At 34.9% G+C, this 26,978-nt stretch overlaps 1 protein-coding gene across 1 annotated transcript in view; it reads right to left on the bottom strand.

The window, feature by feature from the left end:
* FMN2 (formin 2) overlaps nt 1–26,978 on the bottom strand; it is a 372,575-nt gene that overhangs the window by 52,374 nt on the left and 293,223 nt on the right. The window contains exon 15 of the mRNA XM_081299099.1: nt 19,016–19,067. Coding sequence (XP_081155225.1) covers nt 19,016–19,067 — 52 coding nt within the window. The remainder of the gene's footprint in view (nt 1–19,015; nt 19,068–26,978) is intronic.

Here is a 26,978-nt window from a genome sequence, read left to right as displayed (position 1 = left end):
AGGGATCCTAAGGAATTTTACTTTTCTCAAGGCTGGCATGGACAGAAAGCTGAAACAAAAAAGTTACACTGACAATTTGAATCATAACTCAGAAATCATGCAGTTTTCTTCTGAATTCATACTATCAGGTCTTATTAAAAAAAACGAACAAAGATAAAAACAAAAAAGAAAAAATCTGAAGTATAAGCAGAGGATTTAATGTAAAGTGGTTTCAGGGACATAGTGCCCTTAACCGACGGCAAAAACAAACTCAAATCCTCTTTTGAAGAAGCTGACCTTAAATCAGGTTTATATCATGAGATGTAGTACATTACAAAATATATCAGTTTCAGATATGTTGAAGTGTGAGAAAATGTGCATCTGGAAATCAATAAATCATTGATTCATATTCATAACAAAATGATTCGTTTCAATGAAATATGAAGATTAAAAAAGACTCTATATTAGGTCACAAAGGAAGTCTTAATGGCTTTTAAAATGTTCAGTGTTTGTATCATACAAACTGCTTTTTTTTTCCACTTCAAGGCAATTAACTGGAAATTGATAGAAAAATGACTGCAAACAAAACAAACAAACGAAACCTCACACTTAAATATAATAAATAAATACAAAAATAACTGCTTACTCAAGAAAGAAATAACAAGTTAAAAATGAACAGTAAAAAAACCAAATGCTTTACAATTCAAAACTACTAGAATATAATTAAAGTAGAACTTAAAGTTATAAATGTATAGCTTTAAAGAAGGAAAATTAAAAATAATAAATTTTTAAGGCAACTGACAAAGCCACAGAAAAAAATAGACAGGTTGTAGGAAAGAAAAGGATGTTAGACAGCAAAAATGTGTGAAACAGAAAGCAAATCAACCAACTAAAAATGGGAGTTCATAACCCACTTGAATCAAATGTATGGAAGATGATATGTCATGAGCTTTGTAATGTTTTGAACAACCAATTAAAAAAAAATAAAAAATAAATAATAATAATAATAAAAAAAAACAAAAGAACAGGGAGATAATCTTAACAAAGAAAACATCTAGTTCTTTCAAAAGACCAATAAAATAGACAAACTTCCTAACTTTGGCCATGAAATCATAAAAGGCAGCACAAATAAACATTAGGTTCAAAAGGGGACATAAATGTAGCTGAGGTGAGGTGGAGAAAGATGGTTATAAAGAGTAGTGAGAGAATGTGTAGGGAGGAAATTGCTTTTGTTTCTTGGTTGTTTAAGTTTCATGGTTATAATGAAACTAATGTATCAAAGGCTCCAAGGGAGAAGTTGAAATCAGGAGGCAAAGCTTTCAGTGGAGGTATTTCTAGGGAGAGAAATTTCCCTAGATTGGAAGAAGAAGAGAAGTATGTGCAGGAGTAGTTTCATAATACAGAAGGGATCCAGTTTGGTGGATTTACTGTATGAAATTAGAGGTGAGCAAGGCAAATTGGGATAGCGAAGTATGAGCAGGCTAGAGAAGCTATAAAGCAAGAGTATCTGGGGGAAAGGTATTCCTAGAGAAAGGTACCTGGCAATGCTATATGCCAAGTTGAAGCTCGCAGTGTTTAGAGGATAAGGATATATCTTAGTAAACTTTGCAGCTTCTTGTAATAGCCACTATGTCCATACCCACGTTCATCACTCAATGAATTTTTTCTGCATTGCCCTGAAAATGTCAGGCCTACTTCTAAATAAATGCTTCTAAATAGAGACATCATGCTTAATGCAATCCTTAGATGCGAAGATATCAAGGTACCACAGCATAAACATCACACATTCAGTGGAGGAACTATATTAACTCCATACCACTTCCATCATTATACACATGATGCTCTGGTCAAGTGAAGCCTTTGTATCAAAAAATTTTCTTCCAGCCATTTACTCAGAAAACAGTGCTTTGTGGTCAGTGCTATTAAGTTCTGCTATGCTCTATCAATGCTAATGCTGTTTCTCAGGGAGATGATAGCATTTCTAATGCCATATATTTATTTTTAAGTGTAATTTTCAGAAAGATATATAAGACAGGGGGCTGGGATTGTGGCTCAGCAGTAGAGCGCTCACCTAGCACGGGTGGGACCCGGGTTCAATCCTCAGCACCGCATAAAAATAAAATGCATTGTGTTGTGTCCATCTACACCAAAAAATAAGTATTTTTTAAAAAAGAAAGATATATAAGACAGTCAAGCTCTTATATATAACAGTTTTTCCCTGCCTCTGCCACCAAGGAAGAAAAACAACAAATCTTTACTACTCCAGGTAGGCTCTACTTTTACAAACAAAGCTCTCCTCATATACACCCCCCAACATGGACTTCCAGGAGATTACAAATACTGTGTTGTTACATTGACCACTTAAAATTTTACTTATGTAAATGAAAGCAAAAATAACACATATACTTGTAAATAATATCAACATAAATGTCATATTTATACATTACCATTCAATTTCTAACATATTTTAACATAAATTGCTAGTTTTAGTCTTACACTGTTATTGAGTAGTAGGAAGGGCGGCAAGGACATAAGAAATAAAGGACAGAGTATTATTTGGCAGAACTGAATAGCAGCAAAATATTTCCATAAACACCAGCATTTCATTCATTTTGGCTTTAAAATTTCATAAATGAATTCTCAGATTGCACAATAGATTACTACTCGTATAACATTCAACTTTTAAAAAGACCTGAATTCCTTTCTTGGCAATGTGCTTCCTCACTCTCTGATACTGGAGAAGTAATTTGTCAGGACTGAAATTCTCTATTTCCTCACCTGTAAAATGGTCGCTAAAAATCACCCTACCGGTTCATTGTAAGAATTTTGTGAGAACCAATTGGCTAAGATTTCCAAAGCCCTCCATCCCTCTTCGTAGATATAGACACAAGCACAGAAGAAACAATCAGCTTCTGTGTCACTAACAATTGGAAATATATGATGGTGCTCCCTTCCGAGGTAAAAGGAATTGTCACAACCCAATCCTAAATTTCACTCTGAGGTAATTTCAGAGATGTGAGGCTGGAAAAAGAAAATAATAACAATCAAATAATATTTGGCATTTTAAAAATGTACTTTTGCTTCTTGGAGAAATCTTTGCTTCACTAGCCCAACAATATTTGTAAGATATTCCTGGCATGTTGAAGAGCTGCATAGCACTGTCATACCGAGAGGAATACCTTTTTTATAAGAGTGAGCAAGGAGCCCCAATGGCAGCTGTTGAGGTGAAAAACAAGCACTACCACATAAATATTTGCAAGCTAACTGGATTCTTTGGCATCCTAACATTTTTGAAGACATGAATGCAGTTTGTAACGTAAGGGGAAATTATTCCACTTCTTGTCCATATCTACAGGGCCTATCTCCTATGATTTCTAAACATTAAAAAAAGTCATCTAGGAGATGCCATTGTAAGGTAAGTAAGACACTGGGTAACTGTGGCAGCTTTCCTATATTCTACTGTTTAGCCTGAAGATATTCCTCTATTCTTCAACCGTTTTCCCATTCTTTCTCACCCACAGGAATCATACAATGTCTCTACTAGCTCTCTAAGGCCAGTCAAAGCTAAGTTGCAGAAGCTGAGCTCCATGATGGGTTGGTCAGTCTATTAGTGTTCTCCATTCTTATGCTACTCTCAGGGACCTTTAGCCACCCTTTATCATGACAAGCACACTAGTCTTCCTAAGTACCACCCCTTCAAAGCCCATCTTTCCTTTCTGTACCTATGTCCCTATGGACTGGAGTTCCAGAACCACCACTATGAAGTGTCTCTACTAATGTTACTCTCATGCTCTTGAGATCTGAGTTTACATCTTCTTTCTCCAATGTGTTTATTTGCTACTTTTTATTAATAAAACTAAGACTTTCACTAGACAAAAGCAACTCATCCATATTGCTCTTCCCTGGAAGCCTTACATTTCCTGGTCCCCTAGCCTCCCAAATCCAGGAAACGAAGAAAGGGAGACTCCCTAGTTGTCCTCTAGTGCCCTTCCCAAGCACTGTTTCCCCAAGATTGTGCCACACCTTTTTTTTTTTTTTTAAGTTCCTGACATCATTTATACTTACTCAACTCCTTCCATGGTTTTAACTTCCAGTAATTAGATCATAATTTTCCTGTGTTTTGTGACTACAATAGTCATCTCTACTAAAATGCAGATTCTCTCTCTATAGTTATAGCATTTAATACATCCACACGATCATGTGCAGCAACCAAAAGTGATTTTAAAAAACAGACCACACCATCTCTGTCAATATTTCAACATTTATCTCCGTCTCTTCCTCTTCAAACTTTTGTTAAAAGTAGCTTACTCTCAGAACTTCAATTCCTTATTTTCTTAATTCTATTACAATGCAGCTTTTAACTCCATGACAAATTGGGCCAAAATTCAAATAAAACAATTGTTAATAAGAGTACATGCTGTCTTCTCATGACCAAAACAAATGGATATTGTCTTTAGTTATATGTCAGTGATGTAGTTGAGCTTTTCTGCTAATTTACCTAGACTTCTGTAATATACAATCCACTTATTTTTCTTCTTTTTGTTTTGGATTGACTTCCCTTTCTGTTGTGTTATCCTTTCCTTGCAGCAACAATTCAAAAGTGGTATTTTTCAAGGTTTTCAGTCTTAGGCTGCTGATGAGCTTTGAACCCCATCTCCTGGGGTGATCTGGCACATTCTCCTAATTTCTGCTTCTTTCTATAATGACGACATATATAAAACCCAGCTACCTGCCTCACCCCTCAGCTTCACACTCAAACACTAAACCAAATCCTCAGCATTTCTACATGACTATTTTATACACATCTTCAGCTTCTTATCTCCTTCTCTTAGAAATGTTATCTTAGTTCCCCACATCAGAAACCTGAGGATCATTTTAGATCAACCCTAGAATAGAAGGACATGAGATTAAAAATTTAAAACAAAACAAAACACCAATTTTAGTAGAATAAATAAAAAAGGTACACACTCAGGCCCAAGATATGTACTTCCAGCAACAGATAAAACTCTGAGTGCTTCTGAGACAAGAAACAAAACAGCACACACGTATGTATATACATACACATACATCCCAGACAACCTTCTTAACTAAAAATTATGATACAAATATGTTTGAAAAAAATGAAGAAGAGGAAGTAGGATAGGATGGGGACTAAGAAAGAGAAAGCCAAAATGACATCTACTATTATCATAGTTAACAGATAATGCCTAAGTGGTTAACAATGAAATTGTAGTGCAAGCACATCACTGAGGAATAATAAAGCAGAAAATACCAGGGGAAGCAGATTAAGAGAAAGGTAAGAGTAGGGAAGCATGTTGCAGAAGGCAGTTGCTTGTTCAAATAAGGCTGGGCACTACTTGACTTAATTGTGTCTATACTTATAAATTTGAGAAAAATAAAAATTAATAAAAAGTGAAATGAACAAGAGAGGCAGTTTGGAAAAATATGTGGATAACAAGTTTGGAAAAACTTTCTTAAACTAACTTGATTACTGTGTTTCCTCTGCAATTCATTACTTAGTAGAACACCAAAAGACAATGAATCACTTAGAAATAAGTAACAGAAATAGAAATGAGCATCAATAGTCTGTGGCTATGATGCTGGCAAAGCTTCTCCCATTCCAAATCTTATAAATATTTCCCAATATGTTCCTCTAGTTAAAGTTTCAATTTTAATGTTTATTTCCTTAACTCTTTTGGAATGTATTTGGCTGATGGCCTGAGGTAAAAAAATCTAGAAATCCAGATATACTCTTGGAGTCCAGAAATACAGATCTGCTTCTATCAGAACCTCATTACATTAAGTCTGAGTTTGCCCATCTTTTTTTTTTTTTTTTTTTTTAAAGAGAGAGTGAGAGAGGGGGAGAGAGAGAGAGAGAGAGAGAGAGAGAGAGAGAGAGAGAGAGAGAGAGAGAGAGAGAGAATTTTTAATATTTATTTATTTTTTTTAGTTCTCGGCGGACACAACATCTTTGTTGGTATGTGGTGCTGAGGATCGAACCCGGGCCGCACGCATGCCAGGCGAGCGCGCTACCGCTGAGCCACATCCCCAGCCCTGCCCATCTTAATATTAAAACTTTGCTTCAAATATTTTAAATTGTCTTCATTTTGTTAAAAAAAAAAAAATTCAGATTGTTAGATCTACCCAGTTAGGAATTTCAAACAGAAAGCCTTACCAGTAGTGGTTCTGAATCTGATCTGGGACCTAAATATTTCTGTTTTAGGAAGGAATTAAGAAATTATCAAAGAAAAATTTCCTGGTGTCTTTCTATATCTATTGTTTTTTTTTTTATATCAACTAACTTAAAACCTCTCTCTCACTCTCTCTTTTTTCTGGGTTATATACTATTACCTGGGAGGCAGACTATTCCATCTTTTACTCATTTCGAGTAAATCTTACTGAATTTATTCCAAATCAAATGCTAAGCATTATACCTAAAATAAGCTATCAGGTTTTGAATTTTGACATTTAATTTCCCTTTACAAGAGTGGCTTTCTTTGATTAAATTTGTTACCAAAAGCTTGGTCCTTGTTCCAGATGCCAATCTCATAATGAGAGCACAGTTTTAAGAAAAAGGAGGTTTATTGCTTTGCTATCAATGGAGAGGCACAGGAAACTCTGGTCCCAGAGGCTGTGATTCTGCCCTTTAGCATGAACAGGGAGCTTTTAAAGAGGTGATTCAAAGGCTATTCTCCACTTGTTTTCTGTTGGAGATGTAATTCACCTGTTAATTTGGGAGATAGTCATTTTTGAGATTTTCTGGTAGCATCCCCAAAGTCTGGAATACTTCGTCCGCATGGTGGGGTTTGTACTCAAGGACAGATAAATTTGTTTAAAATGGGGAAGAAAGGTAATCCTATTTCCACTGAGATTAGGCAGGGGACAGATTAGGGTGGAACAGGGAGAGAGGAAGGGAAAGAAACCTGCTCATTTTTTTAAAAAGTTGCAGTGGCAGAGGAGCAAGGGCTAAGTGGACAATTGTTACAAAATGATATTAAAGTGGGCAATTATTTCTGAATACTGACTTTTAAACACTTCAATATAAAACATCAATTACTCATATTTCCTTATATTCTTAGTATATTTTGTCCTGAACTAATAGGTTATGAAAACATACCGTTATCTAATTGAATGTAATATTGACTCACTGTAAATTTAGCAAACCAATAAAGACACCGATAACTACTTAACAGCTTGCTACTTGTTCTCCTTATTATCTGGGCATGTTTCTTAAAACACTACAGGTCAGGATAATTTGTGGGGTTTACATAAATATTACAATGCTAAATAACTGTATGTCCATGTTATTGATAAAGACAGGGAAGAGATCCACCAGCCCTCAACTATTTACATTAGAAATTCAAGTCTTCTAAGCTATTAAAACAGAATTTGGGGGATGATGCAGTTTAGTGGTAGAGCGCTTGTTTAGCATGCACAAGATTCTGGCTGGGTTCAATCTCCAGCACGGGGGAAAAAAGAAAAAATAAATAAATAAAAACACCATCCAAATTTCACATTTTCTATAGTATTATGGATGAAAAGCACTTTTAACAGAATGAAAAGGTAAGTGTATTATGCATTTTACATTTATACACTAAGTAAACACACTAATTAAAGAGGTTGCTTTTTAAAGAAGGTTAAAAGTCTACCAGCTTGTATTTGAAAGGCAATTAAGTAGCAGGTAAAAAAACAACAACAACACATATTTCAAAGTTGAGAAGTTGTGAATAATATGTAAATTTATCTTTATCTAACCAGAAACATAAGAGATTTACATAATGGGAAAAAGGAAAGATAACTTGCATGAATTTTGAAAGAAATAAGACCTATGCTTCATATTTATAGGAATAAAAACTAGAAGACTCTTAATACAGATTTTTAAAAATATGTATGTCAATCTACAAGGTATTGTTTCTTTCCTAAGACAGCACAGGGGAATGAGGAGTTTCAAAAGGAGGAGACTAATCTGTTTTGTTTTAATTGCAAGAGCACTGTGATTCATTGTTTGAATGTTAAAACCAAACATTTTCTGATTTTAAGTTATCTAAATCAATAACTACAAAGTACCTCCTATCACCAATATTCAATCATGCTCAGCAGATACTGAATTCTTCAATTGAAAATTACCTTTACCAGAGTGAAGTTTCAGATAATATAAGAAGTGAAAGATATGAAAAAAATAACCTGTGGGGAGAAAAGGAGAACAATGGGACTCAGGGAGAGAAGGAAGATAATGGGCTCTGGACTTTCACCATTTCCTAGCAACAATAGGCTCTGAACCTACACAATTTCCCTGACTGCCCAACTTACACATTCGGCTTTGATGATTAAGTCTCACTTAACCCTATAAAAATCAGACCTTTAACCAGTTACCATTTTTTAGGAGGGAAACTCCTAAAAATGTGCCTCCACTACTCAATAAAGCACTGATTCCTGGAAGTCTGCCCCCATTTAACTTTTGCTTTCAAGAAGAACATGGAGTATGTGCTGATATTCACTTACAACACCCTCAAAACAACAAACAATTGGGAGAAAAATAGCTATTCTAATATCTTTATTATTGTGTCCTCTCAAATTTTTCTTCTTTCCCCTGATTTACTGAAATTGTTTTCTAATTTCTGTTGCCCTTACTGACCTTTTCATTGTAGGCTCTTTCTAGTAGATTCCTGGACTTGAAGTGAGTCAAGGTTTCATGGTCTAGTTTCTCAGATACTTCTTAGGCCAATTTTAAAAACCACATCAAATACTCCCAATCTCTTTAGCCTAATCATACTATCCTCTAATCAAATAATTTTGATACAAACTCATGAGTTTTTATCCATAAAAACTCATAATTTACTGCTAACAATGTAAAGATTACAACCAAAACCAAAGAAAAGACTATAAATTATTTTGCAAGGATATACTTTCATAACATTGTTATATAACCCCCAGTCAATTTGGGAAATGTTTTAGTGGGTTAAATAATATACAATAGGGTTTGGCAATCTTCTGGAAGTAGCATGCAAAAATCTACATCTATTCACACTAATCTAAGGTTTTGTGTGCCAGTAATAACCCCTCTCTTTCAAAAATCAGTATAGATGCAAATTTCCATGCCACAGTATTACCAGAGGGATTAAGACCTATTTTCATTGCAAATATTCTGTTTCTCTTAGGAAACTATGTGACCAGGAATGGGAGTGTGACCTTGGTCTCACCCAGATGGGCAGATGTGTTTGGGAGAGGAGGAGGCAGAATAGAGCTATGGAAAAACCTTAGGCTTCTGAAGGAAATATGTTTGAAAAGTAGAAAAATGTACAACTCTTTAAGGAAAAAATTAAAAAAAAAACATGTTTATTGTACACTTATCTACATGTTTAGTTAGTGTTAAATATAATATTTACATGGTCATATTGAATTCTCAAAACAAATAGAGGAAACTAAGACTGGAAAGATTTAACAAGCCTGCAATCAACTTAGAAGTCATCGCTATCTTCCTCCTTGACACTCCATGGAGATGCCCAACCTGAAAAGTGTCGGAATTTATGTGATTATTTTCCTCCTCCAACTCTGATTTCAAATCTGCAAGGTGTAGTTTCTGTTGCTCCAAGTTCACAACTATACTGCCTTTAAAAACAAGTGGTAAACAGATCAGTCAAAAAGTTTCTTCATGTTACTTTTTAAGTTTATCCATACTTGATGTGTGAAATAGCAAAAAATCAAATGATGTAAGAGTTTATAGTCTAAATATTCATACAATGAAATGAAATTCAACTTAAAAAAAGGTAAGTCAATAATTCCACCAAATTTCCCTTTTTAAGGTAGCTCTATCTCTAGGCCTTTTGTTCCACTAACCTTTCCTGATGTGCCAATTTTTTCTTTCTTTACATTGATTTTAAAAAATGGCCTTACCTACTGCTCCAGCTGGGGTAGACAGGGTACTTCCTGAGCCCATGTTACCTGTTCAGGATCAATCAGACTCACCCTTTCAAGAATTTACAATAATATATATATATATATATATATGAAACAGATAGACTTGAATCATTAGGGACAAGTCACCATGATAAACATTAAGAAGCAAAAATGCATCCAGCAATTATATTGTTTATTGCTTGCCATTTATTGTTCTATTGAAGACAGAATTAGATAGGCAGTTGGTATAGATATGTAAATCGAGTTAGCTCAGATCAAGGAGGCCAATTTGAGTGAGTCCTGGAAGTTGGGGACTGCTCCCTGAGGGATTGAAATGCCTTCAGAGCCCTTCCTACACCCTTATCAAGATAACCTGCCCCAGAAATTGTCCCTCTGTACATTGAGTTGTAAAAGTTGTTAATTAATATGTCCAGGGCTGCTCCATCCTGCTCTTTCCCCTTTAGCCCACCAGTTTCCCACCTAGCATTTCCACATTTCCTGGCCTAGTCAAGTACAAGGAAGGAGAAAGATAAGAGGAAGAGAGAAGGAGAACAAAGGAAGCCTAAGATATATAAAAGAGCAGAACACCTTGCTTCTTGTTATACCAGGATACCAGCTATGGCCCCCTCCTCCCTCCTGGGAGATGTCTAAGTTACCAAATGATTTCTAATAATGATCTTTTAAAGCAGATTTCCAATTTTCCTGATGAAATATGTATATAGAGGAAATCATCTACAACTGTTTTACTCTTTCATGTTTTCATTCTATCAAGAAAAATATTTCCCTGTCAGAGTGATTTTAGACTATTTTTAAAAACTGCTTTTATTTAGTTTTTCTGGAGTATCTGTTATTTTATCAATTTGTAAACCATAATGGACTTGAATAATGTTAGTATGGTTAAATACATTTGAAAGCTTCTTTATTAACTTTTATCCATAGAAACTTTGTTTTCATAAAATCCAAAATAGTGGACAAAATGACAAATCCTTTCTTTGTAGCATTACCTTCCCCCTCTCCACTCCAACACCACATGTATTTCAAGAACACAGTGATTAGAACCCCAGAAAAAATATAGTAGGTCTAACCTCTTTCAACGTGGAGAAGAACATAATTACAAGAGACAGTTCTTACTCTAGACCCAAATGTATTTTTAAATAATGGAGCAGAAAAGATCTTCTTGCCCCTATACTACATGGAAGTTTCCATTTTCATAATAAAACTTTTTAAAAGGGGAGAAATTCTTTAATATAATTATCAACTCAAACTGGATGAAAATCTGTTAACATTCTCCAAAGCAGAAAGTGCTTAAGTTCTTCTATTCAGAATGCATTAAAGTCAACAAACAAGAAACATTTCAGGAGAGACCACCACCCTAGAATGTTCTTTTTATAATTAAAAGTGGTGAGCAAATCTGCAAAGAGCATCATGGAGTCTCACACTGGTAAAGGTCAGTGGATTTTATAAAAGTTTAAATAATGTGCCCACAGAAGAAAACAAAGAAAGAAAAGTGCTGTACCTAAAATTTGCAACATGGCCTGGAAAGAAAAATGTATGAAATACAGGTTTCTCCATCAATCCTAGGAAGGCTTGCTCTGTTGGGTATCCAGACATAAATCTTTTGGCAGGATCTGAAGTAGTTAACTAAGAATCCAACAAACTCTAACTTTGCTTTACTTTATCAATATTGTTAAGGGAATGATGTCATTGTTTAGGGGTTTTGCAAAGACATTCCATGTCACTTCAGTTTTTAATACCAGGCTGGAGCCTGCATGGTCTGCCAGCATAAGCCAGATAAACAAAGACCTGTAGTCTTTCTATTCATCTTGGGATAGTTACTCAGAAAGATTCTGGAAAATATGCCTATTATGAACTAAACATTTCACTTTTCATTTTATCCATGTGCCAGAAGTCCATTCCTTGGATAAACACTTTACAAACTGACACTCTCAAAGTCACTAAACATGATAAAGTATGTGTGCATCAGTTCAGGACGGATTAAATATTTTCTCTCCCATGACGAAAGAACAGTTATATACTATATGAAACCACTGGGCCCACATTCCTTTCCTTTTTTTTTTTTGTTGTTTTTATTTTGCATGAAAGATTAATTTTCCATTTCAACTCATTTGTTATGCAATCTTGGCTTTGGTAAAATATCACTCAAGCAATATTACATGCAGAAATAGGATTTATTTTTTAAAATGTGTGATTTAAACTTCTCTCATAAATATGCTTTCTTCCATTACTATTTCTTGCCTCTGATTACTGATTATTTTCAACTGCCTTTGCTAATATTTAAGTGAAGTGGGAAAGGGAAGGGAACCTAATGTATTCTCCTTAAGAGTTAAAACAAGGATCCTATGTGGTACATGAAGTATATTTGTAAACTATACAGTCAAAACATTCATCACAAAATGCTAAAACAGAGAACAGTAATTTATTACTTCTGTATGATTGTGCTAATTGCTTCTCTAGTCAACAAATTCACTATAGTCTTATGGTGTGATCAGAAGATTAGTTACAGAGACTGGGGATGTAGCCAGTGCTAAAGCATATCTCTAGCAGGCAAGAGGCCCTGACTTCAATACATGCATGCCATCCCCCAACTACCACTAAAAAATAGAAGAAAGAAAAGAAAAGAGGATTAATTACAGTTGAGCTGTCTAGTTGTTTTCAGCTCTTGGGGAGGGGGATTAGATTTCTAGTCTGAAACATAAAAAGAATAGTGTTACATAACATTTTCAGTAGCATGTATATGTCCTATTTAAAAAATAAAAACATCTTCAAAAATGAATGTTTCCATCCACAGGAAAAATCACCAACTTCCTTGAAAAATATCCCTTTAAAATGGTTTGTGTGGTTAGATGCATGTTGCTCTGACATTACTCCACAGGGTATCAAGTATTATGCCTTACTCACCCTGATTTCCTTTATCTGGAATGTCAACTAAATTAACTGACAAGGATAAGTTACCTAATACAATAGATGCAATGTGATGCATATTTTACTTTTAGTCATTTCTATCACCTTTTTTGATGTTAGAAATACAATGACATTAAAGCAATTGATAAACAGCATTTCTCAAACTTGTTCTTTTTCCATGTTAAAAGTCAAAAATCAAGATGTTATTTTCATCTATGGAGATCAAAGAAATACTTAAAAAAATTTAAAGAAAAATCTGAAGCTACCCATAATTTACCAAATAATTAAGATTTCAGAGTGTAATACAGTTGATTTTGTAACTCTTAGCCTTCTTACTCTTTAAATTTAGATATAAAGGAATGACCATTTATTAGATAAATCCAAATTTTCTACATTCTTTGCTTGTGAGCTGACACAGATGCTAAGTAATTCTGTGGGAAAATAAAAACAATCATAGTCAGTCTTGTGATATTTCTCCACAATTAAAGAAAGCCATGTATGCTAATTAAAAATAAAATGAGAAACTGAAATAAACACACACAATGGGAGTGTAGCCAACCTTAACAACATTCCACTGAAATCCATCTTGTAATACAATATGATAGTTTGGCTTCCCAATAAAATAATCTGAAGATTGGAATATATTTGTTCGATTTGTATTTGAGTTTTGGATATGGTTCAAGACTCATCTGTCTCGTTGCCTTACTTTCTGGGAGAATTGAAGAGTTCAGTCAACTTATTTATTCAAAAGCTATATATTTTAGTTCATGTGAAATAGGAATTCAAATTTCCACTTTTTAGATTAATAGAAAAAAGGCATGATTAAACAGTCAGAATTAGTACATAAAATTATTGTCCTAACAAATATGAAAAAGTTCTGACTCATTTTAAACATATACTACCATTGTTTCTTTTGAATGTTTTTATTTAGTCATAAAATAAAATGATCTGAAAATACAATATTCTACTATAGAAAACAATTCTAATTATTTTCTTGATAAAAGTTCAGCTTATTCATTTTAAATGGAATGACAGACAGTTTTTTAAAAAAGCACTACAACAAAGAAAAATTAATAAAATTCCTTTCAAAGCAAGATGACAACCCTGTGTGTGTGCTATATTTACAAAGCATTTGCACATGAATAAGCTTTGGTAGCAAGGCCTCCTCCTATCAGCCATACTCCAAGAAGCTTATGAACAGCAAAGAGAGCCATTCCATTCTCCCAGACCAAAAGGATAAAAAGGAAGGATGAGGTTCTGTCCCTTTTACAAATGAGGCCAAGGCTCTTTGTGGTTTATCCAGTTGCATTCTGGAGTGACAGAGCTGGTTCAGAGGAAATGTCAGGGCCCTGTCCACCACACAATCCTGTTTTCTTTCATAGAATAGTAACCTGAAATACTAAATTGCCTCAAAACCTTTGGGCAACATCTTTTGGTATAGAAAGGGTTGTTTAGTGACTATAGGATCATCTTTTGATCCTAAAGGCATTTGATAGATTCACTCAGCAGTCACAATATTCTGTAAATGACTCTCATTTCAAAAAATCAAAGCACTTAAATTGGTCATCAATTTGACACTGAGTCTCTTGTCACAGGGTATAAAGTAAATGTAAACCTTCTTGAGCATTAATGACATCACTGAAGTTAGGGGGTGGGGGAAAGCACCTCACCATAAAATTCTTTGGATTGGGAGGTTTTTCAATATAATCATACAACTGAAATTTCCCTGTTTATTTTGTTTCAAGGTAAAAGGGCTAATAGAAGTGTGGAAACTGAAGATCAGTTTAAGCAAGCAAACCAGGTAGCATCAGTTTTTTTAAATATACCATCTTACCTCCAAAATGGATTTCATCTGGTTTATGACACCATGATACATAGAACATAATGAGAATAACCAAACAGAAGGAAGACTGAGAAACCATACATCTGAATAAATACATATTTCTGGTTCTTGTCTCCCTTAAGGCCTTGTTGAGGTAAATGAAATATTTAGAGATCAAATAAACTGATTGTGTGTTTTCTTTCAGTTCTGGTTGGGGTTGGGCGGTGGCAGGGAGAGGGTTAGGGTTAGGGTTAGGGTTAGGGTTAGGGTAAAGAAACTTTTGGTTAATTCAAGCACAAAGAAGAGTGCCATAAACAACCATGGCTTTGAATCCTAAAGATGTTTATATAGATAGAGAGCATATTTGGTTATTCACTGTTGGGGATGGAGTGGTATATGAAACAGTCAAGCTTCGTAGGGAAAAGGAGACCCAGACTTTAGAATGCAGGTCAAAATCCATCATTCCTTCAAATGCATGAGAAGAGCCAGCCAGCCTGGCTGAGTGGAAACCCTCAGCACACCAGGCAGAAGCATTTCACATGAACAGTCCTAGGAGAAGCACTTAATTCAGCTTGATACTGATATACTTATTTTGTTAATAGTAGCTACATGGTATGTAGGACTGTAGTAGGTGATTTTATTGTTCAGTCTGGCTTCTCTGGGTCAGAGTAATTTATCGGCCAACCAGTCAAGATTGGTCAGAGTTATGTGAAAGCCTTATAACATATATTGATGAACCTGACCTGACGCTAGTTAGAGAATGTCTCCACGTCTGCCCCACATCCCAACCTGATGCTCATGGGTGTGGATACAGCACAGTACACTTATGCACAGATTTCCTGACTGCCAGGGTTGACTGTGATCCCCAAAGGATCCTACCTACTGTCTTCTTTCCTTGTTCTCTCTATTGAATTTCTCATGAAAGTTCAGCTTATTTATTTTAAATGGAATGACATTTTTTTAAAAGGTACTACAACAAAGAAAAATTAATAAAATTTCCTGTATATATGCTATATTTTTTTTTTTTTTAAAGAGAGAGTGAGAGAGGAGGGAGAGAGAGAGAGAGAGAATTTTTAATATTTATTTTTTAGTTCTCGGCGGACACAACATCTTTGTTGGTATGTGGTGCTGAGGATCGAACCCGGGCCGCACGCATGCCAGGCGAGCGCGCTACCGCTTGAGCCACATCCCCAGCCCTATATGCTATATTTACAAAGCATTTTCCAGTTGCCTTGTTGCTATTGTATCATGGAATTACAAGAGCCCTCTTTAGTTGCTCTCTACCAAGATCTCTGTAGTTTTTCACAGAGCCAATAGGTATGAAAATCTACATAATCTGTTCTTGATAAAATCAGTCCTCTCAGAAGGAAATGAAGATTGTTGAGCAGAAAATGTGTGCACTTATACCAGAGCTGAAGTTGGTATGAGACAGTGGGCTGCTTTTCCCACAGGGAAACCCTCTACAAGTAGAAGCTGAGGTAGGAAGTCCCTAACCTTCATGGTCCCCACCCTCACCTTTCCTGGCATAGACCATCCTAGTGGAAGTATTAGGGTCCAGTATTTTTGATCTGTCCACACAGGATAAGAGCTTCCTCCTGGAGTTGTAAGTAGGGGCTGCTGCCTACTTGACCACAACTGCTTATATTTGAGTTCCTGCAGCACTTGCCATAAGATTGGAGATGTATGCACATATCTTTAATTGGTTCTGTTTTTCTGGGAAACCTTGATTAGATAGAGAGAATGGGGAAGAAGAGAGAATTGAGTCAGAAAGGAAATAAAGGAGCATTCAGTGAAAACTCCTGACTTCCTCCCAGGATTTACTTTTGAATATGGAAATACAAATTTTCTATGGCCAAACTTTTTTCAACCTTTTTTCTTGAAACTAGTTCTTGCTACATTGAGAGGAATGGGATATGGCTCACACACCACCAACACAACCTGTTCTTACCAAGATTCAGTAGATTTTCTTGATTAAATGACTCTTTATTTGCTGTATGCCCTTAGAACAATTTCTAGAACTGGTAAGTGACTCTTTTATGTCTTCCGCCAATCCAATATTTGTTGAGAAAAGAGTTCATTCTCAAAGTTGGTCTCTTAGGTATTTTTGTGAATATAAAGGAAGGGAATTTTGAAAAATCTCTATGATATAGGTGCATTACATATGTTTTTATATCACTTAATTTACTTATCATAAACTGATCCCCACATTTACAATGTGGGTGTTGCTCCTCTTTTTTTCCCCACAGATAAAGACATGGATTCACAAGTAGAGGTAAATCATTAGAGCTATAATAGCAGCCGTTTGTTGCAAACACCAAAATATAGGTCTAATGCCAAAATTCATGCTCCATAACCATGCCGGGGCACCCAGTAGTGGATTCAATGTAAAGAATGAAAAACCAAAACAAATGCTGAGTCCAACATCTAACTCTGGTTTCTATTTCCACCACAAAATTTTGTTAATTGCTGATACTAATAATAATGATGATGTAAAAATAACACACAACATCTATTGATCACTTATTAAATCCTAAGCATCTGCTAGGGATTATCTCATTTAATCCTTTTCTACAAAATAGATACTATAACTGAAGGTTATGTACTGGTGTAGGGTCATAGAGCTATCACCTGTAGGAGACAAGAATCAGACTCAGTGGCCATGGAGCCAAGGTTCCACAGTCATCCTATACAGAATTAGTATTAATCATTGCCCAGGTTACATGAGACTGCCAAGAAAATGATATTTCTCTTTATTTCTCTGGGGAAATGTCAAATGCTTCATATGACCTATTATTAGTTTCTCTTCTGAATGTCAGAGTGACTTGTTTAATTATAAAAAATGGCTACTTTACTAACAATTTCATCATTAGCCAGTATTTTTTTTTCATGGAACTAACTGAAATCTGTTATGATTTAAGGTCTTGAGCTCAGTTTTTGATTTCCATAGAAAATGACCAATTATGAACAATTTGCCTAAGATAATGTTTTCTATCAACTTGAGAACTACTAAATGTGTGATATCTGTGCACAGAATATAAGGATCTTGCCTAATAAAGTAATGAAAAAGAACCTCTTCAATGAATTTTTTCCCTCAAGAATAATCAGATTCTCTTTAAAGGGTATGATGGTTAATTTTATGTCAACTTGGTTAGGTTATAATACATAGTTTTGGGTCAAACACCAGTCTAGTTGTTGTGAAGGCAGTTTTTAGATGTGGTTAACATCTAAATCAGTAGAAATTAAGAAAAGCAGATCCCTCTTTATAACATGGCTGGGTCTCATCCAGTTAGTTGAAGGCTTCAGACCGAGGTTCCTGAGTGGAAGGAATTCTGTCTCCAGACTACATTCAAACTCAAGATTGCAACATCAGTCCTACTGGAATTGCCAGCCTGCCAGCCTGCTGACTAATTTTAGACTTACCAGCCTCTATACTCATACCAGCCAATTCTTGAAAATAAATCTCTCTCTGACACCCTCCAACCCCCATATATCTCTAATTGGTTCTATTTTTCTGAGGAATCCTGACTAATACATAATACAGATAAAAAGAAGAATACATCATGAGGCAGCAAAGCAGAGAGATTCCTGAGATACTTTTTTAAAAAATATTTATTTTTTAGTTGTACTCAACACCTTTAGTTTGTTTATTTTTATGTGGTGCTGAGGATCAAACCCAGGGCCTCGCACATGCTAAGCGAACCGCTGAGCCACAACCCCAGCCCCTCGAGATACTTTTCTGTGCTGGCCTTTGATTGTAAATCTCCATTCTGGAAGTGAAAATGCATCCCAGGGAATCTCTTAGCTTCCTCCCTAGAAGTTACTTTTGATTATAGAAATTCAATAGTTTTTCATTACAAAAACCCTTCAACTTTTATTTTTTTTTCAAAATTTTAATTTTTGATTGAATCATTTTTGTTCTAATTAGTTATACATGGCAATAGAATGCATTTTGACACATTGTACATAAATGGAGTTTAATAACTTCTTATTCTTCTGGTTGTATATGATGTAGAGTTACACAGGTTGTCTAACCATATATGCACACAGGGTAATAATGTCCAATTCATACCACCATCATTCCTACCCCTTCAATTTTTATGCTTGAAGTAGGTTCCTACTACCTTGCATTTTCTTGGATTACATTAGTCCTAAATCCTATTTGAAAGAGAAGGTGCTAATCCCAATAATCTGAAATTCAGCAGAATTTTACATCATCCAGAATCATAAAAATAAAATTGAGAAATTTATTGAGAAATTCAAATACACCATTAGTTTTATTTAACATATGAAAATAAAAATTAAACTAATAATTGGTTTCTTGGAATGAAATACACTAAGAACTTTACAAGTCTATTCTTAGAGGAAATATTATATTAAAGGAAAGCAATTTCTCACCATTTATGAGTTTCTGTCAGTGAAGTCTCCTCTGCTTCTTGGTCAATTTTAGCTGAAAATGCAAGAAAAGAAAAGGATGTAATAGACAGTACATAATCTCAGGCAAAATATATTTAAAAAATGAAATTTATTTTAATGTTTTTTGATACTGGGAATTGAACTTAGGGGTACTCAACCACTGAGCCACATCCCCAGCCCTATTTTATTTGGAGACAGAGTCTCACAGAGGTGCTTAGTTCCTCGCTGAGTCCCTGCTGGGGCTGGATTTGAATTTGTGATCCTCATGTCTCAGCCTCCTGGAATTACAGGTATATGCCACTATGCCCAGTTTCTTTTATTTATATTTATTCTTATGTACTCCAACCAGAAGTTGAGTATGGATTTTAAATCCTTAAATGTCATATGATTGGAAAGATTATACAGTTTAGAACATTTTTAGGTTCTAAATAATTTGTTTATATTATTAGTATTATTTTTATACTAACTTGAGAAATGAAAACACTAATTTTATGTTTACGTCAAATGTGTCAGGGTTTACATGTCAATAATTAGCTGAAAATAATTCTCTCAAGCAAAAGTACAAACATGAAGTTAAGAAACTACATAGCTGGGTGTGGTGGCTCATGCTTGTAATTCTAGTAATTGGGGGGCTGAGACAGGAGGATTACAAGTTTGAGGATTACAAATTGCCTTAGCAACTTAGTGATGCCCTAAGTAACTTAGTGAGACAATGTCTCAAAATAAAAAATAAAAGGGCTGGGGATGTGGCTCAGGAGGAAAGTGCCCCCAGATTCAATGCCCAGGACCCTCCCTCCCCCCCCCCCGCAAAAAAAAGGAGGGGAGAGAAACCATCTAACCTTCTTTAGCTATGGAGCTATGGTGAGAATTCTGAACTCTTTACAATTGTGTTCAGATTGTACCAATTGTAACAGATCACAAGTGAAAAATCATAATCTTATTTTATCTAAAACTCTCCCTTTTGTGGTAGTGTGATAGTGTACCAATTTATTTGCTTTAATTTTGTTTAAATACAAAGAATGGTAGCCTGACACAAACTCTGAAATCAAATTTGGAAAGGAGATTAATACTTCAAATTGCTTAAAATCACCTACAAATTCCATTGTGTAAAATTAGCATTACACTGTTTTATGTATTATTCCATACCTACCCCCATCCCCCAACCCCTCTCTCTGACATACACACACTTATATTTTGGGGAAAAAAATTCCAAAGACACTGCTATTTTCAGTCTATTTTATTAGAATAAAAAAAATTAGTCTTGACCTGTTCAATTAATTTCCTAGTTGGTGACTCACAGTTTGAAAATCACTGAGCTATAGAATAAAAAGTAAACAAACAAACAAAACAAAACAAAAGAACAAATTTTAAAAATCCTGGAACTAGTAAATGAAGAAGTGGTCTTTTTATAATCATTTCCTTCTGAGCCACCCTTGGGGCCATTTGGAGACATCAGAAGACAAAGTGGAGCAGGGCCAATGGATTATTAAAAACCAGGAACTGTGCACAAAAGAAAACCCATGGTCTCTTTAGCAATTGTCAAAGTATCTTTATCACTACTTAAAACACAATAGTACAGCTTTGGCTGGTTAATGTTTTACAACTTCAGGACAGTGTTTTCTCGAAGGTCTGTGCAGTATCTACAAAGTCATAACTAAGTGTCATACTGCCACTCTTTGCCAGAATTGTCAAAATTTAACAGGGATTTCTCTCTCTCTCACTATCTCTTTGCTCCCTCCCTCCCTCTTTCCTCCCTTTCTTCTTTCCTCTTTACCCTTCTCCCATTTCCATTGTCTCCTCCCTTTCCCTTTTTGTATTTTAGATTGTTTATATAAATTTACAAGTCAGTCATTAATCAGATTTAAAACAAAACAAAACAAAACAAACAAAAAAAAAAACAACAACCCAGAATCAATGTTCCATGATTTTACTTGGAAATGGTTCCAGTTTTATAAAATCTGCTCTGGCCTACCCAGCATAAAAAAATGATTTTCTACCTAAAACAATTCTAGAACCACATAAAGTTTGTTTAAGGGAAAATAACAAAAGCACCACAATGTTTACCACTATCAGGAAGGACATTTTTTTAAAAACAAATCTTTTTAAAATACAAAGAATAAGACTGAGATTGGAAGATAGACTTTCTGGACTATTTTAGAAGATTCAAGAAAATTATTTATGAAACGTAAAAACATAAAAGAATGATATGCTAGAGATACGTACCCTATTCCTTATTCTGTCATTAAAATTAGCTGTGTGGTCTTTGGCAAACAGATTGATCTGTTAATATACATAAAATATCTAGCATAGCGCCTCCAATAATTAGTGGATACAATAAATGTGCTATGAAATTTTAGAATTGAAGATCTTAAAATTGTTTAAGTGATATAATCCATAATTGTGTTTAACTAAGTCAACTTCTATTTTATTATGTTTCAACTTTATATGCAGATAAAGAGAGCACAAACTTGTAGCTTTCCAGAAAACATAAGCCCTTAAATTAGGGTAATTGGAATAAACTAGGTTTCACTTATTCACAATGATTCCTTTTGAATGTATAACAAAACAGCTCTTACTTCAGTACATGGCAAGTTTGGCTTTCAAACAATACCACTTTGATCCAATGTGGCAGAAGATTGATTCGTACCAAAGGAACAAAACATAAAAACAGATCCTTTTACCAAACCTAATTGCTATATTGCAATCATAAAGCCAAATTAGAACAACAGAGACTACTTAAAAATTCTTTACTCTCCATTATTTTTACATGATTTTCAAGCTAGGGGATTTGTATATTCAAACCTAAATCAGCTTTGATAAACAGTCCAATTAGAGATCAAAGAAAGAGCATTAGACTTTCAACTCTTGATGAAGAGTCAACAATTCAATGAACCTAACAGATTTTCCTTTGTATGGAAATCTTAGAAAAAAAATTCTGAAAAGTTGAGGGGCAATTCTTTTTTTCTGGACACACTGAGATACCTGTTTTCAACATGCTGTTTGTATAAATGCACCATGAAGGTTTTGTTGCCACAATTCTTTTAAACATGCTCAGGATGTTCACTTAGTGATTGGTGCAGGATGTGTTTGCTTTAGGTAGTGCGGATGAATCCACTAAATTGAAATGTTATTTCATCAGTGAAAATTAAAACATAATTTGGAATAAAATACGAATAAATCTGCCATTCATTTAGGGAGCACAGACCAAAATCTTAGTCCAACTGCACTTTTCAGTTTGAGGAAAAACTTATACATACTGTGTGCCACCACTGTTATAAGCACAGACATCCAATCACAACTTTGCTAAAAGTCACATAGAAAATAAGGTGATTTTAAAAATCTGCAACATAATACCTTAGTATGAATTTTTAACTTCCTCACTTTTTTTTCAGAAATACAAAAATTATTTGCATTTAATTTCTAATGCCACACATGACAAATGGTTTTGAAAGATAGTGTTCTTTTTAGCAACAGTTTCCTACATATTTATAATCTGCTGTTGATAAAACCGATCAAAATAAGTATGCTAAATGAATTATATGAGATATAAAAGATTTCATTTTCCATTTCAAATAATATCAGTTTCCCCCTTCTTTTAGAATGTATAGCTCATTTTTTTTTTTTTTTTTTTGCTACATTGAATGAGGATTACAGCTTTCTAGTGGTTCACAATCAATAATACTGGGCTGGGAGTGTTGCTTAGGGATGGAACACTAGCATAGCACATATAAAGCCCTGGTCTTGATCTTTAGCACCTCAAAAGGAGAAAAAAAGACCAACAAAAAAACCTAATCATAATCAAGATTACCATAGGAAAGCTAAAGAAGAACATAAAAAGACAAATAGGCACAGAATTGGTTTGTAGTGGTCTTCAAGTTAGCATCAGATCACTTGGGCATCCTGTGCCAGAGCCTCCTAGGTAGCCTTGACCATCTTCCACAGAGTTGCTTGATAACTCCTCTGCCCTAGGGCCAGCCAGAGTTCAAGTCTCTGTGGGCAGCTGCCTCTCCTGCATCTGATACCACAAAAGTTACACTCTCTATTTCCCTTGCAATGTGTCCTTACCACTCTGCCTCAAATTTCTGGATCCTATTGGGGACAATATTTGGGTGTTGAATATCAGATTTTCAATCAGAAAAACCTGGGTTTGAATTGAAGCTTAGCCCACTAAATTGTGATAGATTCTAATAACTGAACATCACTTTGATACATTTTTTTAATCATTAAAATAGGATAATACTTTTTCATTGAGTTGCTTTCTTTTATTCCCCAGTACTGGAGACTGAGTCCAGGGCCATGTGCTTGATAAGGCAAGCGCTCTAGCATTGAGTTACATTCTCAGTCCTTTTTACTTATTTTGAGACAGGGTCTTACTATGTTACTGAAGCTGTACTGGATCTTGTGATCCTCCTGCCTCAGCCTCCAAAGTAGCTGGAATTATGGGCCTATACTACCACACCTGGCACACTTTTTTTTTTAAGTGAAGAAAGTAAATTTGTTAATTTTATTTTATTTTTTGGAGGGGGTATGAGAGATTGAACTCAGGGGCCCTCAACCATTGAGCCACAACCTCAGCCCTATTTTGTCTTGGCCTCCTGAGCTGCTGGGATTATGCAGTGTGCCACCATGCTCGGCTAAATTTATTTATTTTTTTACATTATTTATTTTTCTTGTGGGGTGGGATTTTTTTTTCTTTTCTTTTTGGGAACTGGGGATTGAACCCAGGGCTTTGTGAATGCTAGGCAAATGCTTTGCCACTGAGCTACATCTCAGCCCTAAATTTATTTCTAATTGATACATAAAAACATAAAAATTGTACATATTAATAGGTATCATATAACGTTTTGACACATGTTCATGTGTAATGTTTATGTCAAGTTAAACATATCTACCTCCTTATTTGTCATTTCTTTATGACAAAAAATTTTCAAAATCCTTCCTTCTAGCCTTTTGAACTATATAGTATGTTATCTTTTTTCCTTTGGTGACAAGGATTGAACCCAGGGGCTCTTAACCACTGAGCCACATCCCCAATCTTTGAAAAAAATATTTTATTTACAGACAGGGTCTCACTGAGTTGCTTAGTGCCTTACTAAATTGCTGAGACTGGCTTTGAACTCACTATCCTCCTGCCTCAAACTCCTGAGTGGCTGGGATTACAGGCTTGTGCACTGAGCCTGGTTGTTATCTTTATCTGTAGTCACTCTACTGTGCAAGAGCACATCAGAACTTCTTGCTCCTATCTAACTGTAAATTAGTACCCGATTATCAATCTTGCCCCAGTCCTCACTCCCACTGTTCTCCCCAGGCTCTGGTCACCACCAGTTTGAGATCAATTTTTTTAGATTCCACAACTGAGTGAAATCACACAGTATGTCTTTCTGCTGGCTTATTTCACTGAACATGATGATCTCCAGTTCCATTCATTTTGTCCTACAGGAGGAGTTCATTAATTTTTTATAGCCAAAATTATCCCATTGTGTACATGTACTTTTTATAAATTCATTCATCAATTGATGGACTCTTGGGTTGTTTCCATTTCTTGGTAATCGTGAGTAATGGTACGATGAACTTGGTAGTGCAGATGATTCATGAGATAATGTATAAATTGCCTGGTGCATTATAATACTCTTTCTGAAGTTCCCTTCATCTTATTTCCATATCACTTTTACTATGAGAAGGGACAGGGATGTGTTACTGCCAAAATGTGAAAAGCCTCCCATTTGAGCAGCACCACAAATCTCACTTTTTCATTCTTCTATAAAAAATCTAGATGCAGAACTAAAGATATACTTTGATAAAATGAGGGTGCTTCTTTATGTCAGTACAGAACAATTATGGCCAAGAACTTTACAAACTCTGGCAATAATTGTAAAATTTCTTTCTATTCAATGTGTGTGTGTACCTGTTTTAATAGACTTAACACAGATTACTCCCCATGCCTACAAGTATAAGCAGAGACTAACAGCTTCTAAGAATTTTTAGTTTTAAGACATAGCAGTAAATCAAATTGCTACATGGTAATTTAATAAATTTAAGGAGGAGTTGCTAAAATCTAAAAGATAAAAATGATTTTTAAAGAAAATTTGCAATGCTTCTCTGAAGCAGCTCTTCTTATTCTAAACATACAATGGTAACTACTCATGTCCTGATATTTGAGATCTACTGCCAAGAAAATGTTCTAAGAATAAGTCTACTGAAAACAGAATTCGTAGTAGAGTGAGAATCAAGAAAGCAGTTGGTTCTCTACTGACCATGGAAAGAACAAGGTGAAGTAATTTAAGGGGGAAAAAAAGGCACAGTAAAAAGTGGTTTGTATAGAGAAACTTACTACCTCTTATTTTTTAATAGACTAAAACTGTAGAGAACTAGACTTACAGAAGTCAGTCAATTACTGTTCCTTCAGCAGCAAACTGGGACCTTAGATTTTAATGAGAACCTTACAACTGTCATTCTTAACTCCCAATCTCAACTGTTAGACATCTGCAATTTAGGGCAGGGAAAGCCTAAGCTTAGAACACTGAATTGAGAAACACCGAACATTTTAGGAGGCAACCTTTATTTATTTGGGTACTTTTCTTTCTATCTATTCATTTATTTTAGAACTAAGGTATAAGACACTCCTTTAAGTCTGATCTCACCAGAGATCACTAGCAATCATGACCCTATGCCATGGAACATGCAACTGGTTAAAACAGCATTTTAATGGTCCTATCTCAGCACCACAGCATTCACTGATGTCTCCTCCCGCAGGACTAACACTTCCTCCCTCAAATCTCTGCCTCCACAAATATTTCCCGGTGGTTGCTGTCCTACTAAGTTACTATTTTGACCCTATGATTAGTGTCTGTAGTTGCTGCCTGGCTCCAGACTCTTTTGCAATGTGAAATATTTCTGCTGAACTTGTTCCAAATGACTCTGAGTAAGCAGAGGCACGGAATGGACGCCCTTTCTGATCTTGAGCTTTCATGAGGGAATACCACATATTCCCAGGTAATTGGAGACAGAGTTGCATTTGAGTAATATCAGATGGAAAGCAACTCAGAACCCTTTCATCTGCTTGTCTAGGCTCTAAATCTTTTTGCTATTTTTCCTTTTATTTAAAGTGTTAACTAGTTTTTGTTTATAATTAGCTATGAATGTGCATTTCAGTTGCTTTTAAGTGCAGCCAGTATGGGTTATTTTTTAGACAGATGCAGTGCCTTTCCTCTGAGTCATTTAAAGTTGTCATTTAACTGCAGATATATTGCTTTAGTTTTCAGGCTTTGGAGACACTCCTCCTTTTGACAATGAACTAAAAGTCAAGTAAATTTAGTTAGTTTATATATGTCAGGCAGAGTACGACTATCAGAATATCTTTCCTTAGATAGCAAAAGAATAGACTTAGGGCATCCTTTCCTTTGTGCTGCAAATGTTCTTAGGACAATAAAACAAGTGATGTGGAATACTCCTGGGAGGAATAAAGCTAGTATCTATGAGGTATTAAATTGCAATGTAGTCTTTTTAAATGCTTTTCAGCTAATTCTGAGGATTATCTCAGATTTATAATAGAAATATACACCACTTTTATATATAGAAATATTGTTGTATATAAATAAAATATAAACATTTGCAATTAAAACTCAAGAAATAGACACAATAAAAAATGTTGCATACTTCAAAAATTTGCTATATGTGGCTTCTAGCCAAACCTAAAATACAGGAAAGTCAAGCATTATTATCAGTCAGCCTGATGTACTTACTTATTGAAGTGATCCTCAGTGAAATTTCTTTCTAAATTTTCATTTTAAACCTAAAAATGTTTTCAATATGGAAAAACAAGGTATATGTATATATATGTGTGTGTGTGTGTGTGTTTGTATATATATTTACACACACATATATAATGAGTTTCACATTCTTTAGACAGTACAGTGTACTTTTTACTTTTTAGTTGTTCATTTTC

Source organism: Spermophilus citellus, assembly GCF_964194105.1.
Source record: "Spermophilus citellus genome assembly, chromosome: 6".
In the NCBI taxonomy this organism is placed as follows: domain Eukaryota; kingdom Metazoa; phylum Chordata; class Mammalia; order Rodentia; family Sciuridae; genus Spermophilus; species Spermophilus citellus.
The sequence above is the reverse complement of the archived record's forward strand: the minus strand, read 5'-3'. Positions and strand labels throughout refer to the sequence as shown.